The 20,645-nt window shown below is 44.0% G+C and overlaps 1 protein-coding gene across 4 annotated transcripts in view; it reads left to right on the top strand.

The window, feature by feature from the left end:
• The window catches only part of MATN2 (matrilin 2), a 132,748-nt gene that overhangs the window by 69,067 nt on the left and 43,036 nt on the right, over window positions 1–20,645 (top strand). For all 4 annotated transcript variants that reach the window (XM_059723856.1, XM_059723855.1, XM_059723852.1 and 1 more), the window contains exons 4-5: window positions 6,424–6,546; window positions 8,059–8,181. In XM_059723856.1, coding sequence (XP_059579839.1) covers window positions 6,424–6,546; window positions 8,059–8,181 — 246 coding nt within the window. The remainder of the gene's footprint in view (window positions 1–6,423; window positions 6,547–8,058; window positions 8,182–20,645) is intronic.

Genomic DNA, 20,645 nt, shown 5'->3' with positions numbered 1-20,645 from the left:
GATGCCTGGAAACAGCTCTTAATAGAAATTAGCTTGTTCAAAATTATATGAAACTTACGTCCAAGTGGACATACATCTACACTATATGAATCAGCATCCTCACAACTGGCACTCTAAATGGCTTTCTCAGTGCAGGTCAAGGAATAAAGGAAGGGATGGGAAGGGATTTTAAAATGCCCTTCTTTCCCTATTCTACAAGAATAGGGTTGAGGCACGTTATTATGACGTTGAAGGGAAGTTTGTATTGCTGCTGCAGTTTCCTGATCCACAGTGTAGCAAGGCCCCAGTGGGAGCTGTGACATTGTAACCTATCAGCAGTGGAATTCATTAGATACTGAAAGAAAAATATTGTCAAAATCTTATTATTACCAGCCAGAAGAGTAAGTTGTATTTAAAAATGTAGTAATTTATTTAATAAAAATGCAGTAAATAATACATTTTAATAGAATGAACATAAAGCAGTACACCACTTTTTTTAAATACATATACTCCACCTCCAAATAGTTCAAAATAATATATCAGGCCACCAGGCTGTAGATTTCCCAAGTTGGGCACTTGTTTCTTTCAGGGTACCTGAAAAACTGCCCAAATATGACCAAATTATAAAACTCTAAAACAAATTCTGTTCATACAGACTCAGTAGAAATCTGCTAAAATTTAGAAGCTAAATTCCCATAAGATTCTGTCTATCTGAGAATGCTTCATACCAAGACTATAGGTAGGAAGTCAGACGTTGCCTACAATGATGGCTCCTGGTTGCCAGGGGATGCTGTGGTGCTGAACTTAAGACTCCCAGGGATGTATGTAGATAACTTGGAAAGGGTTCAGAAGAGGCCCACCTGCCTGGTTAAAGGCTTACAGAAAAAAACCCTATGAGGACTGATTGAGGGACCTGAACCTCTTCAGCCTCCACAAGAGAAGGCTGAGAGGTGATCTTGTGGCTGTCTACAAACTCATCGGAGGTGGGGCAGGGAACAGAATGAAATAGGGGATACAATGTTGACCAGGGCACCCACCGGGTAACTAGAAACAATGGCCATAGGACAGCAAATTTAGATTGGACATCAGGAAAAAATTCTTTACAGTGACAGTTGCCAAAATATGGAATATGCTTCCAAGGGAGATTAGACAAACACCTGGCTGGGGTCATCTGACCCCAGCACTCTTTCCTGCCCAGGGCAGTGGGTCGGACTCGATGATCTAATAGGTCCCTTCCGACCCTAAAATCTATTAAATCTATGTCCATAGAGTGCTGTGCAGAGATACCTGTACAAGCTGTGAACAGAAACAGTACAATTAGAATTACTGTTCACTCTCCCCAAGGCTAACTTGTGCCACAGAAGTAGTACACATAACCTGAGTAGTGTTACACTAATGCAGCTATGCTGCTTCTAATACCTCAGTCCCTCCCTGCCCAGGCAAGTAACCTTACTGGAGCATAGATACATCAGAAATAAAGTGGAGGGAAATGGGGGTAGAGGAACAGGAGCTAGAAGGAGTGGAGTTAGATAGAAGCAGACAGGGGAAGACTTGGTGCCAGTCAAGAATACAGCTGTAGGGGGATAGGAGCCTCTATGAAGCAGACAGGAGCAAAATAAAGTTTCTTTACAATACCTTTGGTGGTGTTATCCCCATTTAAAGCTAGAGGGACTGAAGCAGAGAGAGACTGAGGCTAAAACTGCCAAAAGGGTCCAATATGGGGATGATGTCATAGCCATGATTGTGTAGCTACATGCAGCCCACAATGGGGTTAAATTGCACCTCCTCCCCCGCAGCTGCCACTTGTCTCTCCTCCTTCTCACTGTCTCTCCCCCTATTTTACTGTGTGTACATTAGCAAAATCACACTTTTTTATGTGATGCTTAATGTGCAGTAAAATAGGCTAAAGCACATGTGTACATATGTCCATCCTGGCACATCTTAATAGAAGCAGACAAGTGAGATGGACACAAAGCAGCTTAATTAAGAAATTCCTTATGACTTCCAGAGGCTACTAAACTAATACTGGATGGAAGCTCTCTATTTATAACACCATGTGAGCTGGTGAGCTGTAAGAGAATGGATATTATAAATACCCAGACTTTTATCAAACTGGTGGTTTACAAAGGGTTAAATTGTAGCTCAGCTGGCTCCCACTCAGTTGCCATTGCCCACATTGATGTGCACAAAATGAGGCAGAGCCCTATGGGAAAAAAGTATATTATCATATAATCAAAGAGTATCAAAATGCATGGGCTCAAATTAAGACTACATAGGCATCCTTAATTCTACAATTTCCTAATTTCTGAGTGTTTGATTTAGTAGCTTGAATGTTTTTCTTTTTAATGTTTTATTTGGGTTTTGGATGTAATAGTCTATAAACAAAATCTTGTGCTGGATTTTCTCTCTTTTAAATAGTAAGACTGTCTAATGCCAGATGTGTCAAATGACTTTGTTTTCTACCTGACAACTGACATAGTTAAAAGTGCTCTTTTTGACATGATGAGCTAATATCAGATCATCGTGGCTAGTAACATACAGCCAGCAGGAGATTTGTGTTTGGAAAAAAAAAACCATTGGCAATCTTAAGCTTCAATTTCAGAAGAGCAGTAATGCAAAAGAAAAAGGCAAAGAGTAAGAGCAGATCTTAGTCACATAAATAAATAAAAAGTACTTGAAAAAATGGTATTATACTAGATGATGAGACATCCAAAACTTTTAATAAGGGAGTCGGGAATTGTAGTGGTTTGCACATTAGTTATGAATGTATAACCCTGGGAATATTTCCAAAGACAATACGTAGCATATTCTTTCTCAAAACCATATTGTTTTATTAAAAGTACCACACACACCAAATGCTAAGCTATTTTTCTGACTTCTGTTGTGGCTATTTGAAAAACACGGAAGTTAAATATATTCCACAAGTTTACAGGGGCATAGGTTGTAGCTGTGTTGGTCTAAGGACATAGGCAGACAAGGTTCTTTGGGTAAATCTGATATCTTTTATTAGACCAACTCAAATAGTTGGAAACATTCTTCTTTGCAGGCTTTTGGATATAAAAAATGGCGGGTATATTTATACCTGAAAGCTTGCAAAGAAGAATTTTTCCAGCTATCTGAGTTAGTCCAATAAAAGATAGATTTATCCAAAGAACCTTGTCTTTCTGTGCCCGCCTCTGCTCCAGAAGGTGCTCTTGGGCAACTCTTGCGCAGGTGGCTAACCGGACCTGCCCCGCTCTCGCTGGGGAGTCCCCGGCACTCACCGACCAGGGTCACGGCTGGGCCCGCAGCAGGGGGGTCCCCCTCACTGTGGCCTCCAGCACCGAAGCGCCCCTGGGTGGGCTCCCACGGGGCTCCAACCTCCCCTACACCCCAGCCAACGCCACCTTGGGTCATGGACCTTCTGTTCCTTGTCCCCGAACGAGGACTGGGCGTCGAGGGCCCTCTCTGCCTCTTGCGGCCCTCTTCCCCGACGCCCCGCCAGCGTCTCTGCCTAGTCTTCCCTGGTTCCCTCGCTGGGATTCCCGCCGGCTCCAGTCCGGTTCCCTCACCGGAGTCTCCGCCGGCTCCAGTCCGGTTCCCTCACCGGAGTTTCTGCCGGCTCCCGCTCTGGGCTCCTCCCCAGAGCCTCTGCCAGCTCGTCCCCAGTTACCTCACCGGTGGTTCCAGCTGGCCCTGTCTCTGGGCTCCTCCTCGGAGCTTCTGCCGGCTCCCTCGTCAATTTCGCTCTTCCACGGCGCCGCGGCTCTCCCCTTCTCCGTCACTCCCGGCGCGGCTACAGCCGATTCGGCCCACGGCAAAGGCCCCTTGCGGGGGCCCGGTTCCACTCCCGGGCTTCCTCCCGGGCTCCATGCCCTCTTGCTGTGCGCCCCCTCTGTCTTCGGGGTCGCGTTTTATTTCCCCTGAGTGGCGCTTCTCTCTGACGTCCCTCCGCCCCAGCCATATGAAAGCACGGCTAACGAGCCGCGCGGGTGGTTCCCCGGCCTGCATGCTGCCGCTGCTCCCCCCTCCTGCAGAGCATAAGTGAGTGTTTCCCCTGGCCCTGGGCCGGGGTCTCCCTCTAGTCCCATTGTCCCTGGGACACTTTCCATAAATTTAGAGATTTATTCATCTAGTATACTAAAGATATCTTCAGTTCTTAATAGTCCAATGCACAAAACATTATCCTTAATCAGATATTCACTGAGAAGGGTTTCACCTTATGAAGTGACATGAAAGCAATGACCAAATGAATAGAGAAGATTGGAGGCAATTTTTTAAGTCCAAAGAAGATTTGATCTGAAAAACAGCTCAATCAAATCATAATGAACACCATTGAACTGGCCCTAACTGCTCTTTTTTGCATTGTTTTCCACTCTTTTGCATTTTACTGCTTGTTTTAAGTTTGAACAATAACAAAAAATAATACATTTTTTTTAATCTGGAAAGGCTAGTAGTTTGCATGTCTGAAGGAAATAGTAGCAGTACACAACTCCTGAGTAATAGGTGTAGCAATGGGCTTGGGTCTAATCCAGGGTTAGGCAAAATGCGGTCCACGGGCTAGATGCAGCCTGCCAGGCCATTCTGTCCAGCCCACAGGGCCCCTAAAAATTTGGAAAATTAGTATTTATCTGCCCCTGGCTGCCTGTCATGCAGCCCTCGATGGCTTGCCAAAAGTCAGTAAGCGGCCCTCTGCCCGAAATAATTGCCCACCCTGGTCTAATCTATGGCTCCATCTACACTTTAAATTTAAGCCACAATTAACCAGTTAATCATGTCCTAAGTGGTCACCCACCCACACATTCAATCAAATAATGGCATGATAAAAAGAGGAATAAACTATAAAGTTATTCCACAAAATATGTACATTAACTTTGCTGCTGCTTCCTTCATGCCATTAACTGAACGTTTGGCCAGGGCAACTGTGGCTGGGAGCCCTCTCAGGTGATCAAAGCTCCCAGCTGGGGTGCCCAAGTGCACCCCTCAGCCTCAGAGCTCCAAGCTGATGCTGGCTCCCAGCTTCCCATGTCCCATGCAGCCCCGTGGTTGGGAGACTGCAGCTGAAGCAGTGTCCTAGCCACAAGGGTGCCCCAGGCACCCCCATGGTTGTAAGACCATAGCTGACATGGTCTCCCAGCTGTAGGGGTGTACCAGGCACCCCTGCACCTGGGAGATCATAGCTGATGCAGTCTCCCTGTCACAGGAACCCCTGGGGTGCACCTGCAGCTGGGAGCCCAGATGATCTGATAGGGTTCCCAGCTGTGGGAGCTTACTTCTTGCTGGGGCAGGCAGGGGAAGCCTGGCGTTGTAATCCTGGGCTCACCCTGCACCAGCAATAAGGTGTAATGGGATCTGATTCATGATCCCACAATCATGCATCCAGCCAGGCACATATGGCATGGCAGGAGGTGTGATTGTGTAGATCATACATCAGACCCCATCGTGCTTTTAACTGCATGTCTACAGGGGCCCCATGTCTTTATTTGACTCTCCGTATGATGGAATCTAAGCTATACATAGAATTTTTTCATCACTTTGTTTAGTAGTGATTCCGTTTCATTTTTCTGTTATGTGGTTATTTTCTTTCTTCAACAATATTATAATTAAATATTCGCTAGAATTATTTATTTAAAGTATTTTTTCCTAAAAGAACTCTATTGCAATTTGTTATATTTGTTTCACTGGGCTCCATGCCACTTTGAATCCCAGGGTATTCAATATTTCAAGGTATCTCTCATTTGTTACAAAAATAACTCTTCCATAAATTGTGTTTTGTCCACATTAATCCTGTGTAAGATTTTAACTGTTAAGGCAGACAATTTTCTTGTGTGATACCACACATAAAACCATGATGAAAATGTCAGCCAAGGAAGGAAATATCTTAATTACAAAACATTTTCTAACATACATATGCAGTACTTATTGTTATAGTTTAATTACGCAATCACATATAGGTTTTACACTTCACTTATTCTGGAGAAAAAAGTTGGCTGTGCAGCTGATTTGATAAGTCTTTAAATATCTGAAATGTGGTTATAAAGATGACAGAGATAGATTATTCTCTGTGGCTTCAGGGAACAGGACTAGGAACAATGGTCTCAGCTTGCACCAGAGGAAATTTAGCTGGGATACTAGGAAGAAGTGTCTCACTATGAAGGTGGTTAAGCACTGCAACAGGCTGAACAGAGAGGTTGTGGAATCTCCATCACTGGAAATTTTAAAGAGCAGGTTAATTGACTGGGTTGGTTTAGTCAGGGACAATCCTACCTTGATGCGTGAGCCAAACTAAATGGTCTCCCAACATCTTCCAACCCTACTATTATTTGACTTTGTCTTGGTTGTTTAAAATTTACTGCAGACTTCTATAACATAATCCTAAGCAATCAATCTGTTTTCACTTCAACTATGATCACTATAAACTTACCATGGCAACAGCTAACATTTTGACTTTCTCTTCTCTTCTAGTGCCTCACATGTGCAGTATTGCTGAACATGGCTGTGATCACTTCTGTATTAACACTCCTGGCTCCTACATGTGCAAATGTAAGCAGGGATACATTTTGAATGCTGACCAGAAGACTTGCAGCAGTAAGTTCTCTTTCATAACTTTGTTCTTTCTTGGTCACGTAATACATGGAGACTCGTACCCCTTCAAGGAGGGCAGAGGCAGAGAAGTGGACTGGGATATACATTTAAGCAACTGGAGAAATAGCAACTTAGGAATTTTTCTATCAGCTCATAGCAGTGGTTCATCTACTTCAGTAACTTGTCTCAGTAACAAGTACCAGATGTTATAATGAAAATGCAGTAAATCCTAGGGTAGACTATCATGTAGCAAGTTAACCACAGAAGCAGGTCCTTCCTAACCTCTGTCTAAATCAGACAAGTTTATATCTTTTTAAAAAAACAGCTTAAATCCTTTTGTGTAATGGAATAGTGAATATTCTCATACACACACAGACATTTTTTTCCCAATTCTAAGCAACTAGCCTCAAACTAAACTAAATTTTAATCCATAGAATAATATGTTCAAAACAGTATCCTCAGCTCTAGAAAGCATTAATATCCTATATGTCAGGATCTGATTAATTTTTCCAGAAAATAATGGGTTTATCAAACACCTTCATTGTATTAGTTATTGTGTATTTGTTTATTTAACTTGCCTTAAGTTTTTTTTTCTCCTAAACTATGTGCAGATTATCATGATCATACACTTTTGAGACTGTAAAGCAGGACAAAAGGATGAGAGCATGGTTGAAAGAGACAAAATGATTATTTATTTCTGGGTGTTTATATTTTCTCTGGGTGTTTATATTATGTTCTTCATCATGTCTCTTGATTTGAAGCAGGCAACTGTAAAACAAATTCTCTGTGCCAATGATCTGACCCCAGTTCTAATGAGGCTTCTTTCTAGTAGTATAAATTAATTCAGTGTCTGGCAGCCTTAGAGACTGATCTTAAGTTTTCTTTACTGTCTCTTGCCATAAATTTCACTGAGGGTGTTTTGCTGCTCAACACAGATTTAGAACAGCCTCTTAGTTTTTTGTCATGAATATCAAACGTTATAAATTACATTAAGCAGTAAAGGTAACCCACATTTTTCTAATGATTTTTAAATAAACTTTATTTTCAAACTTTTTCATTTTTTTCTTTTTTTACCAAATCGAAAAAGGAAAAACCAAAGCCAGGGGAAAAAAATGACGTGTCAGTTTCCTTTTCTCTTTCCCTTTTCTTCCCTCACCTTCCCCTTCCCAGTGTCCAAAAAAAGTAGAAACAAAAATTGAAAAAAGTGACTGAAGCACAAATGGAATTTTCAAAATCCTGCATAAATGCTTGTTTTGCAGCATTCTTTCATTTTTTGACAAGCTGTACTTGGGCTTGATCAAATGCTCGACTAAAGTCAATGAAAGTTTTACTACTGATTTCAATGTATAAAATCTATGCTCATCAAAGCATAGATTTTCAAAATTTACCCAGGAAACATATTTTATATTAGATTATATTAGTCTGATACATTCTTCCTTATTTTCCCTATCTATAATCCCCATTGGAATACAGAAGGTAGAGAAGTCTGATTCATGCAATGATTTTTTTTTCCAGCTCAGGATCTATGTGCCATTGAGAAACATGATTGTGAACAGATATGTGTGAATACACCTGGGTCTTATGTGTGTCAATGTTATGATGGCTTTGAACTTGATGAACATGGAAAGAAGTGTATAAGTAAGTATCAATTTAGAAATTTGTGGTTATTGTTGGACATAAGCCAAAGGGAAATCCAGTACATCTAAATACAGAGAGCTGCCATAGTCAATGATGCGAATCTCTCTTCGCCCACATAGAACTCAAGCATGTGCATAGATTTGTTGCTAGGCTTTTTGTCAATGTACTCTGAAGTACTGAAAGAATGAAAATTTGCCCAACTATTTTCACACAAAGTAGTGCTGACATTTTGAAAGCAAGAACTACACCAAGCGTTCTCAATCCCCGGGCTGCAACCCAGTGGGTCGGCTGCCAGTCTGCAGCATGGTTGGCTGCTGGAGTGGAAGTGGCCACGAACCAGCAAACCATGGCCCCCAGAGCCAGGTGGAGAGGCCACAGCTCCTTCCACAGGTCCTGCAGCAGCGCAGGGTTTGGCTCCCCCCCCCTCCCCCCCGGCCAAGGGGTGGGGGTATCCTTACCTGTCTTTCGACCAGAAATTCCAGCCACTGTCAGCTCTGACTGCCAGGCCACGTTTTGCCAGGCTGTGACCTAAAAACTGTCGGAACCCCTGTACTAGACTTTCTCCTCTAGGCTGCCAGCAGTATACTGACATGATACCATTTTGATTGATAGCAGAAAAGTGAACAAATTGATAGACACTGGCCATAAGTGTTAGTATTACTAGACAAGGGTTGTCATCTGTTGTGGTGGAAATCAGATCGTAGTGTATTTTGGGAGTGGGTGAAAACTCCTGACTCCATTTCAAAGTCAGGCCAGGTTTTCCACATCTGTTCCTGAGAGCATGACTCTCAGAGCATGTAGATAGGTGTTGTGTGGGAATCATGTCTAGAATTGACTAATGCCTATAACAAAACCTGCTTTTGGTGCCTCTTATAGAGGTAACAATAAAGAAGCAAACTGAAGCTTTGTGTACTTAAGATAACAGCTTGAATGAAGGTTCAGGAAAACAAATATTAAATATGACATGTATATATCTTTAGGACTGTCTAAAAAACTTACTTTTCACTCCTTCCATGTTTATAGCAGTCAATGCATTTCAAGGTAATTTAGTTGGCAGGTTTATGCCATTCTCACAGATCATCCATGCTGGTTTTATTTCAGAGGAATAGCCTCATCTCATACCTTCTGTAGAAGGGCTAATAAGTTTTAGAAGAAATTTACCTTTTTCTCTAGGTCCTAAATTCAGAAAAATATTTTGCATATGAGGGTTTTTCAGAAAGTAACAGCAATTTTGACATAAAACCATTTGTATGTAATGGGCATGTCTATGTGTCACCATACAGTGATGTTGCTACAGCAGTGTGCTTTAGTACTTCCTTTTAGAAGTACAAAAGCATGGTGCAGTACAGGGGAGATTTCTGCACTGTGTGGGCAGTGCACGCCTGGATTTCCTAGTTACATTGTTATAGCAGTGCACTACATCCGGGGAGCGCACTGCTACGGTGACATAGCTGGTGATCACACGTAGACCCACATGATTGTTACATTGCCATAGCATGCTATACGACGACATGTAGATGTGCCTAATGAGTATGAAACTACACTGGGAACACTGATGGCAGCATTTCAGCATTGTCAAATGCATCCATCATTTGCGAATATGTAGAGAAGCGATGTGGTCCAGTAAATAATAACTGCACATAAAGTAGGTGTATTTCAAAATTGCCGTTACTTTCTAAAACACCCTTGTACATGCTTAACTGGAAGCACATGCTTTAAATCCCATCAAAATTGGTCAAATGCTAGGTCTCTAATTCCACTACAATCCTTCTTAAATTATAAGCAGAAATAATTCCCCACAGCTGTGCCATCTTTCCCACTAACATTTTTTGCCAGTTTAAAGCTCCATGTCATTATGTTAGCTGGCTCTTGCTATTATTTTGACAGTCCTCTTAAACCATTGTTTAGACTGCCCCAGTGCAGAATAGTACTATTTCAAAGTGCAAAAAAGGTAACAGACTGTAACAAATGGACATTCTGCTTGCAATTTTCTCTTCTATATACACAAGTGAGGGTTTTTATTAGACTTAGGAGTACATGCACACTTTTGAGGCACATCCACTGTGTACTTCATCCTTTAAAATGTTTTAATTATTCTTGGCCTCCTGGTTTGAATATGGGAGTGCCTACTTGCCTCAACATTCTTTAGTTCATTGTTGGTTTTTTTGTGGGTTTACAACCTTTTGAAGATTTCAGAGCACATGGGTTTCATTGCTGTGCATGTGCTGATGATGATCAAACCCATGGCTGGCTCCTCAGAGGACATTCATGTGCTTCTTTCCCAATGAATTCATTAGATATATAGATATATATCTATCTATATCTATATATCTGCTTAAAACTAACGCTCATTCAAAGGCCCTAGGACTTATGTACCATTTTAAGGGTTTGTTCTTTGAAGCTGGATTATTTCTAAATTACAGCTAATAGTGTCTAATAGATCTCAAGGGTGGAAGGAATGATTAGATCATCTAGTTAGACTGCCTGCATAGAACTGGCCATAAAATTTCACCCAAGTGTCTCATATTGAGCTCGATAACTTATGTTTAATTATAATACACCTTCCACAAAGGCACATTTTTCCTGTTTTTCACTGTTAAAAAATGTGCCTTATTTCAAATTTGAATTTATCTGAATTCAGCTTCCAGCCATTTGTTCTAGTTATCACTTTCTCTGCTGGATTAAAGAGCTCCTGAATATTTGGGATTTTCTCTCTGTGAAGGTAGCTATACATTGCCAAAAACTTACCATTCATTCTTCTTTTTGATAATCTGAAAAGGTTGAACTCTAAGTCTAGAAATAGATGTCACTGAATAAAGCAGATCAGCTATGCCAAAATGTGTCATGGCACGGCACAGCTGATTTGCCTCATTTGGCTAAACACATAACACATATTGCCCCTTCTCCTGCCTGTTGATGGTGCAGGAGAAGGGCTGATGTGATCTCCAGAGGCAAGTTTGGGCAAGCAAGGAAAGCCCCACTTTCCCTGCTGGATCAAACTTGTCCCTGGAGATCCCAGGAGCACATCCTGGTGAGCAGGGAAAGTGGGGCTTTCCCACTCACCAAGACTCATACCTGGGAATCTCTGGAGACAGGTTTGGATAAACAGGGAAAGCTCTACTTTCCTCATTTACTCAGATGGTCCCTAGAGATTTCAGGGGTGAAGCTGGTTAAGTAGGTCTCCACAAGGAGGCACAAGGCACCAGGGTCCCAGTGTCCCATGTCTTCACACCAGAACCCACGTAGACTTTCATTGCTGGAGAAGACCACCCTTGCAGATTGTGAATAGGTCTCTGTAAGATGGGAACCCCAACTTCTCTACTTATGGAGAAGTTAATGAGACTAGGAGAGGGCTGGGCTTAGATAGGAAATAAGCCCAGGCCCTGAGTCGAGCAGGGAGTAAGATCATGGAGGCTGCTGCAGGAACATCTATTCAGTAGGATGGCTGCAGTTCTGGAATGCCTACACAGGGAGTGCAGCCAGCAAAAGTTTGGAGGTTTTGGAAGGGACTAAGGAGTGGAGGAGGTCCCTAGGGGCCCAGTTAGGGGACCGGAGTCCAGAGAGGGGCTAAGTGTTAAGTGTGGGACCCGTGGAGTCCAAAAGCCCAGAGGGGGGCTGAGTGTGGCACCAGGGGGTCTATGAGCCCAAGGGGGCTGAGTGTGGGACCTGAGGTTTCAGGAACATCAAAGAGTGATGACACCTGCAAGGTATGGTGTAGGGTCAGATGGAGCTATTCAATTAGCCTGCAAAGCAATGACCACAGAAACCTAGTGGTCATCAGAGTGAGAGCAGATTGGGAAGCCCTGGGGCAGCCTCCCTTATATAAATTCAAGTATATCCAGGTGTGGTGGGTGAATGAAGGGGTGATTGCACACAAAAAACAGTGGGTAAGGGCTGCAGGGACTCCAGTGGCTTCACAGCCACCCCTGGAGATGCACCCTGCAACATGAACATCAGACCTAGATGAAGGATACCAGTATCTGTCTCACCACTGCTATATCCATACAGATAGTATGATGTGCATTAGATGCATTTAGTCACATAAGTTATTCGTTTTAAGTTTCTCATAACCATCAAGATAGCTTCTGCAACTAGCTTATATAATTATTCAAATCATTGTAGTGCAGGGCTTGTGTCTTCCTTTGAAGTTCTGCAGCATTTATCATAACTTGCCACAATCATCACTGGAACTATGCTGCTGTGCTAATACAAATAAATATACTTACTGCTACTGATGTTACTTTGTTGGTTCTATTCTAATATCAGACCTTGTTCTTACTTTAATAGAAGGCTGTCCAATTTCTAAGGCCACATGGTGCATGGCCACCATGCCATGCAGACACTCCTCTCCTGCTGTACAGTGCATCCATGCTGGCAACCACCTTTTCACCAGGAATCCCACCCCCTGCTGCACCATGTGGGAGTAATCCTCCTTCCCCCAACTACATGTGCAGGCACAGGAATGCAGTTCCTCCTCCCCCTCCCCTCACTGTAACATGCTCCCTCACTGGCACCTCCCTCCACCATTGTACCATATGGGCACAATCCCCCATGTGCAGCTCTACTCCTGTCTCCTCCCGTCCTTATACAGCCTCATATTCACCCTTAGCTCCCCACAGTGCTTGCTGTACTGGCCTGCTCTTGGGGGTGAAGGCAAGAAGCAACAGCTGGAGAAGGGAGGAGGAGCCCAGGGATGGCTGCTGTTGCAGTCAGACCAATGAGGGGAGCAGTGACTAGGTTGTAATTTAATCCCATGCAGGTTGCATGCAGCCTACAGACTGCCAATCAGACAGCCCTGTTTTAATAATAGGGCTGCCAAGTTATTAAAAAATTTGATCCCAATTAATTGTGTGATTTAAAAAAGTTAGTCACAATTAATTGTGATTTTAATCGCACAGCTAAAAACTCAAAATTATGTACAGAAAACCTCAAATTATGCAGATGCTTTGTATGGTTGAGAGTGGAGGTGGGGTAGGGTGGGGGTGGGAATTTGTGAAGGTGTGGGGGACTTTGTGTGTGTGTGTGTGTGTGGGGTTTGGAGCCCGAGGAGGGGGGTTCCCACATGCCCTGGCAGAATGCTAGTAGAATGATTAGAGGTCAAGGAAGCAGGCCTTATGAGGAGAGGCTGAGAGACATGGGACTCTTCAGCCTGGAGAAGCGAAGGCTCAGGGATGATTTTGGTGGCAGCCTATAAGTATATAAGAGGTGTGCATCAGGAACTGGGAGAATGTTTGTTCAGCAGGGCACCCCAAGGGAAGACGAGGTCTAATGTTCACAAACTACTAGAAGACCGTTTTAGACTGGACATAAGGAAAAACTTCTTTATCATCTGAGTCTCCAGAGTCTGGAATAAACTCTCCCCCAGAAGTGGTGCAAGCACTTACTCTGGAAAGCTTTAAGAAATGCTTGGATGCTTATCTTGCTGGGGTGATCTGATCCCAGCTGACTTCCTGCCCCTTGGGCAGGGGGCTGGACCTGATGATCTCACGAGGTCTCTTCCAGCCCTAATGTCTATGAAATCTATTAAATGTGGGGTACTGTGGGTCAGGAGTAAGGGGCAGCAGCAGGGTAGGAGGGGGCTGTGTCTTGGAAGTAAGGGGCAGACACAGACACAGGCATGCACAATAACACACACATGCACAACCACACACACACACACACACACACACTGCACAGCAGGTAAGTCTGTGGAGGGGAACGGGCATGGGGTTGTGCAGATAGAGGCCCCCATGTTGAGGGAAGAAGTGGGGCAGGGGCTGGGGTGGGATGTAGGACCAAACTGCAGTCCAGGCGTGGGGGAGGGATGTTGCTGCCACCTCTGTGCATACCCCCAGGGGAGGCACGGGTGACACATGCCCCCCCCAGATTTGTGTGCAGAGCAGAAGCAGGGTGCTCTGCACTCTGCTGCCAGTGTCCTGGGAGCTGCGTGATGACATGCTGTGCCTCCCACCACTAGGCAGACAGGGGATGCACACTGTGGCCAGTGTGTGGCTCCTGGGGCAAAGGCAGCAGGGCACAGAGAGCCCCAGCGTGCAGCCTGCCTCTGCTCCATGCACAAATCTGGAGGGCACATACCCCTCTGTCCCCAAACCTGCCCCAGCTCTGGGGCCCTATTCACCCCTGCCCCTTCTCCACTCCCTCCCTCACCATGGGGGCCTTGATCTGCCCCTTGCCCCTTCCCACCCTGATGCTGTTTCTCCCCCATAGACTTACCTGCTGAGCAATGCTCTACATGCCACTGGGTTGTGCTCCTGGCTGCGTGCAGGCTGCAGCTGGTCATCTGTGTCTGTGCGCACCCTTCTTCCCCCGCTGCAGCAACACAGAACTTGCACTCGGGCTGCCCTGCAGTCCTCTGTGCTGCCACCGCTGCCCCCGTGGTGACAATAGTGGAGCACAGCTTGGGCACAGGCTCCAAAACCATATGTGCAATTAATACGTAAAAAAACCACAAACACAAATTAATGTGTTAACTGCAATTAATTGATAGCCCTATTTAATACATAATCCTGTTTCTTTCTTATTACAATGTTACCTTGCTATGTAATTTCTTCTCTGTCTTCTTGCAAAGGCCAACCTGTATTACTGAGATGCTTCATTGTTTTTCACATTTTTCACAGTAAATTCCATTTGTTCATGGGTTTCTTTTGAAATGAAGAATCACATTCTAAATCCTCTTGGTGTTATTCAGAGTTTTCATATTCAAAGTTTAAACTTCAAAGCCTTTGCATGGTGTGATTTAGGTTGATCTTTACTCTTCCACCATGCATTTTCCTTCTGATCTAACTCCACTTGATCTCTTTTAATTACTGATCATTTATACCTAGCTTGCAAGAGCACCCTAATTCAGGGGTGGGCAATTACTTTAAGCGGAGGGCCACTTACCCAGTTTTGGCAGGCTGTCAAGGGCTGCATATGTAGCCCCCACACCTTGACAGGTGCCCCACCCCCTTGTCACCATCTTGGGACCAACGTCCCAATGTCTTGGAACCAATGTCCCAGGGCCAGCACTGGTGGGGCCCAGAATGGGGAACAGGCCGGCAGGGGTCTGTGGAGCCAGGCTGGGCTGTACCAGCAGAGGTGGGGAGCTGGCCCGGCTCCATAGAGCCCCTGCCAGCTGGGACCCCGCACTCCTGCCACCCTGCTCTGGGTCCCATTGGCACTGGCCCCAGGACACCAGTGTGGACCCTCTGCTTCCACTGGCCCCCCGCCCGCTCACACCCAGTGCCCCCCAGCCCCACAGCACAGATGGGAGGCAGTGCACAGCTCCAACCCCCTTCTTGCCGGCAAGCAAGAAGCTGGTGCTGAGCATGAGGAAAAGTGGCCCCTCACTTGCCCCATGGCTGGCACCCTGCATTGCAGGTGCTCACAGCCCACACAGGGCTCTCCAGAGTAGGCACAGGCAGCCCCACACGGGCTGCAAACAGCTGCAGCATGGGGCACTGGTCATGGGGCAGTTCCCCACAGTCAGCACCAGCTTGTAACCCACCCCAATGTCAGTCTGGCAGCCCCTTGCTCACCCCATACCCGGCGCCCCGTGCTGCAGCCACTCACAGCCGTCCCTGGGCTGCCCGTGCCTGCTCTGGACAGCACTGCATGGGCTGCGAGCACCTGTAGCGTGGGGTGCCGGCCATAGGGCGGGTGAGGGGCTGCTTTTCTCTGCGCAGGGAAGGAGCCCAGGGAAAAGCTGAGCACAGGGGGGGGAAAGCGGCCCCTCCCCCACCCCACGCCCGGTGCCCCACACTGCAGGTGCTCGCAGCCCACATGGGGCTGTCCAGAGCGGGCACAGGCAGCATGGGGCACTGGGCATGGGTGGGGAGGGGCCACTTCTCTCCCCCCCCTTCCCCCCACGCTCCTTCCCTGCCTGGGGTCCTCCCCCCCGCCACTTACCTGAGCTTCCCGTGCAGGGGCAGCCACATGCTCCCAGCCCAGAAACCCTGGCTGGGGCTTCCAGCTGGGCGGTGGGCCCCGCTGTACTTCCCCTGGGTCCTACTGCCCTTGGTTCCTGTCATTTTTGGACTTCTCTATTTTTGACAGGAACCAAGGGCAGAGAAATATTAATTTTCCAAATTTTTTTAGGGGCCCTGCGGGCCAGATAGAATGGCCTCATGGGCCAGATCCAGCCCATGGGCTGTATTTTGCCCACCCCTGTCCTAACTCATGCTATTAATGCTGCTGCCAATATTGGTCATTTTAATTGTAAGTTTAAAGCATACTGTTTACACTTTTTGTTTTTAGATATTTTTTGCCTCATTTATGATTTCATCTTTCTCAATTCCTTATGGTACATGTGAATAATTCAGTTTATCCATGAAGATTTAAATCTAAGCAGAAATCAGCCATTCTATATTCTTTTGCACCAAAAAACTAACCTGCTGTTCCTATTATCAGTGTATCTGTCTGAACTGATTTGTCTGATTTGAGCAACTTTAAACTTCAGAATGGATGTTATTACCAAAAAGTCCTACTTCTGTGAATGTCATCAAGAGATACGTGCTTATCCCTGGTGGAAAATCCTGTAAATGTGAATGTACAGTGTTAAATCAGGGCCTATAACTCTCCATTTTCATTAGTTTAAACTAACATATTCATTTTTGTGGATAGCATTTATAAGTTGAATGATTTGTTACAAAATAGGTTGAAAGAGGGGTCTGCCTGGTGCGCGTATGTATCAGGCACAACAGAGAATAAAGCATTACAAAATGTTGTAAGAAAGCAATGGTTTCATTGCAGTTTCCGGCATTTTGTCTTCTATTTATCAGTGGGACATTGAGGGAGATCACTTTTAAAGTGGCAGAGATGTTTTTCCAAGATATTTTAGACCTTTACCATAGGAGGAAGTAGTAAAGAGCACAACAAATGAACACTATGTTAATGGACCTGGTTTGTTACTCAGACCTTCTTCCTCCTCAGAAAGGCTAAATTATCCAGTTAGGAAACAGAGTAAAACCATGCCACTTAAGCAACCAATTATACATTTGCTTATTAATACTTAAATAGATCCTCACAGCTAGGCATTCATCAGCAATGCAGAGACTGAAATCTGACGACTCAAAACGTTCATTGAAAAATTTTGAATGGCTGGCAACTTGATTGTCCTGTGTTTTCAAGGATAATGTGTGAATAGAAAGGTTAGATTTGTAGACTAAACTGTGTAGATGCAGTTGTGGCTTCTTTACTGCTGCTAAAGGAAGCTACAGAATACAGTAATTCCTCTTCAAGGGTTTATTGACAAGGAAGCAAGAGAACCCAGGACCATGTCAAGAAGGAAACCAGGTCTCCTGGTTGGCTTGCCAAGCCACACTACTAGGCAAGATCACCAGCCTAATGAAGGCTGCTCCCATTCAGAAGAACAAAAACCTTCCAATAAAATGCCCTTGTGCTAAACCAGGCTTTCATCCTTCAGGATCTCTCCTTCAGGGACTGCTGGTCCTTCTGGGCTCGCTCTCCTCTCGTTCCTGGTGCAGCTGGGTGTGCTCTCCTCTCTTTCCTGGCAATGCTGCAATATTCATACTGCTGCAGCTGCTGGGCTTCTGTTCCTTTCTGGCACTGGTGTGGTTGCTGTCATCTCCCTGCACTCTCTGCAGTTTTCTAGCTGACTTCTGGGTCCTTATGCTCTCACCAAAGTCTTCTATCACCCCCCTTAATTAATTTCTCCCTTTCCTTCTCTCCCCTCAGGTTTCTTCCATGCATTCTTTATTTTCTAACCCTTTACTCTAGCCTTTGTTCTGCTCCTGTTAGCTCGCATCACTCACAAAGATCTGGAAGACTTATGTAAATGTTATAGGCATGGACCTATGGAGAGAGCAGTGTACACACAATCCTGCTATAGTACCAGCAGAACTGGGTAGAGGGCATAAGCATCCGGAGGTAGAACTGGAAACTAGAAAGAAATGATGGACATGGTAGAACCAAGAAATTTGTCCCCTGCAAAAAAGTGTGGGATAACCTCATCAGACGACTGCCTAAATGCATTATTCATTCTCTAAGAAATATAACTCCCCATTAAAACTTATTTTATTGAAATATACACAGACTTATACTAAGAACTGTGAGTTGCATGTCAAAGTACTAACATTCTGCTGTGTATTCCATTAGTAGGTACAGATGTATGCAGATGATAAAGCTGTTAACTGAACTGTGAAAGACAAATAAATAAGAAGAAAAACTAGAAAGGTTTATTCTTGATTCTAATTGTGGGTATTTTCCATAATATCCAAATAAATTATGGCAGTGCCTTGAGGTGGGAAGTCTTTTATAATACCTCTCAGTATTTCCATGGATACTTAATTCCATGAAGAATTTAATAGCCCGCTTGCTAAAAGAAATGTGGCAGAAAGATTTCCATTTTCAACAAGTGTGACTCCAGCAGTAACCGGAATATAAGAGGTTGAAAAGAATCAATAGGTGGACTCTGAACATGGCCCAAGAAAGCTAACCTCTTCCTGAGAGAAGTTGATTAGTGTCCTAAAATTATTATAACAGCAAAATCATAGTTGTGCCCAAAAGTAATTGGCAAGAGAAAATGTGCAGCTCATACAGTCAGTACCATGTCGTCTCGTGTAAAGTCTGAAGAAATTGGCATTCTAGCTATTGTCAGAAGCCAATGGAACTACTCCTGAGAGCAACAGCTCACCAAAGTGAGTAAAGGTTTATGGTTTATCATTTAGAGAGCAAACCTGGAGAAATACATGTCCTGTGTGAATTATTTATTGTTTTTCTCACTTGTTCCCACAATACATTAGAGACTTTATGGAAATAGGGAGGCACAGTCCCTTCCCCAATGATATTTCAATCTAAAACAACAGATGGACTAACAGAAAGTATGAGGGACAAAAGTAGGCAGGGTGATGTTCCTAATATGTTGATAAAACATTCAAAATAACTGTAGATGGTATCTAGTTGTCCTTCAACTCTACTGTTATTAGTTGGCCACTTGCTTATAGGCATCATGACAGAAATGGGTCTTTGTGAGGGATCTGAATGTAGAGAAAAGGGTTGGTCTTTTGGGGAGGGTCAGATAGGACTTTCCTCAGGTAGGGCATGGTCTGGAAGAAACCACAGTACAATCTAATATTTTGTAATTAAATACAAGGAGCAAAAAAGGCTCTTATGGGTATGCTTTTTCTTTAATTAAACAAGCATTAATTTTGATGGGAAAATTGTATATTTTCCATGATGTGTTATTTTGTTAATAAATCTTTTGGGACATCAGAAATTTGTCCATGGTTGGCTCTGGCTTCAGGAGAAAGCTGCTTAATTGTGCTACACATTGTATAAAGTACCTCTTTAATAAATGTGATTTTATATAGAGCTATTTAATCTGGAAATGGGGAAGGTGCTTGCCAGGAAAGTGGCTAGGCATGAGATGCAGTGGATAGTCTAAATTGTCTGGATTCAAACCAAAATTTCTAAGCATTAGCAGGAACTCCGTCAGTGAGAATGCATGGATTCCCTACTCTTGTGATTAAATGGTTTCAGCAAATATCATCACACATGTAGATATTTTCAACAGTGAAGAGGGTGGGAATGGTGGAGAGAACTGATTTATTCAGATAAGAAACTGTTATCTTTTAAAAGGACATATTGATTTAATTTGGGAGGGTGAAATAATAAAGTAACAGAAAAAAGTTACCAGTAGCTAATGCGGAGCTGTCACTTGGCAGGAAGAGGAAAGTAACTCCTCAGGTTTGTTTGTAAAACGTGGCACATCACTATTCTCAACAGAAAGTTCAGACAAAATTAGCATAGTGTGAGCCAAGCAATGTTGTATGGTAAGAACCCTGGCTTTGTTATTCATTTCCGTTTAGTTTCTCCTAAGAATTACTGCATGAAGGAAAAGCTTAAGTTGCAGGGATTTCCATCTTGTAAAAATAAGATGTATTTGCTACACTGATATAGGACAGCTAGGTAATTATGTCAGTCTGCACCTGTCAAACAAAAGGCACTATCTAAGCTGAATTATCTATGCTTGGCCTTTACTATGATAGCTCTTTTGCACATAGAGTTATTCAGTGATATAAAGGAACTAAAGCTGCTGTCCCTGGTTCCTGGCTGCTGAAACAGCCTCTTATTGATGCTATAAGTGACTGAAAGTAAGTTATAGAAGTTGTGCTGGTGACTGGCAGAGCCTTCCATTGGTTCCAGGCTGGTTCCAGTCTTTGCTATATGCGCCTTGGGTAGAGCTTAAGATCAAGTCATTGTTAAAAGCACTGAGAAGACATATTACAAGTATTCTTATGAAAGTTTTGGGTAGCTCAAGGAAAAGGAGGGCTTATGACTACATACAGTGGGGGAAGCAGTTTTGAGAGTCCGAGTCACATTTCTGTTATACTGGTATACAATCTTTGAGTAATTGGCACTTCCCTGTATTAAAAATAAGAAACTCAAGTTAATCTGCCCCTTTTGATAAAAACAAATGTGGGCAGATAGGATTTCACTCTGAGTCTTGCCCCTTAGATCTGGGA

Source organism: Alligator mississippiensis, chromosome 3 (assembly GCF_030867095.1).
Source record: "Alligator mississippiensis isolate rAllMis1 chromosome 3, rAllMis1, whole genome shotgun sequence".
Classification (NCBI taxonomy): Eukaryota; Metazoa; Chordata; order Crocodylia; family Alligatoridae; genus Alligator; species Alligator mississippiensis.
Note: the sequence above shows the minus strand (reverse complement) of the source record. Positions and strands in the feature narration are given on the sequence as shown.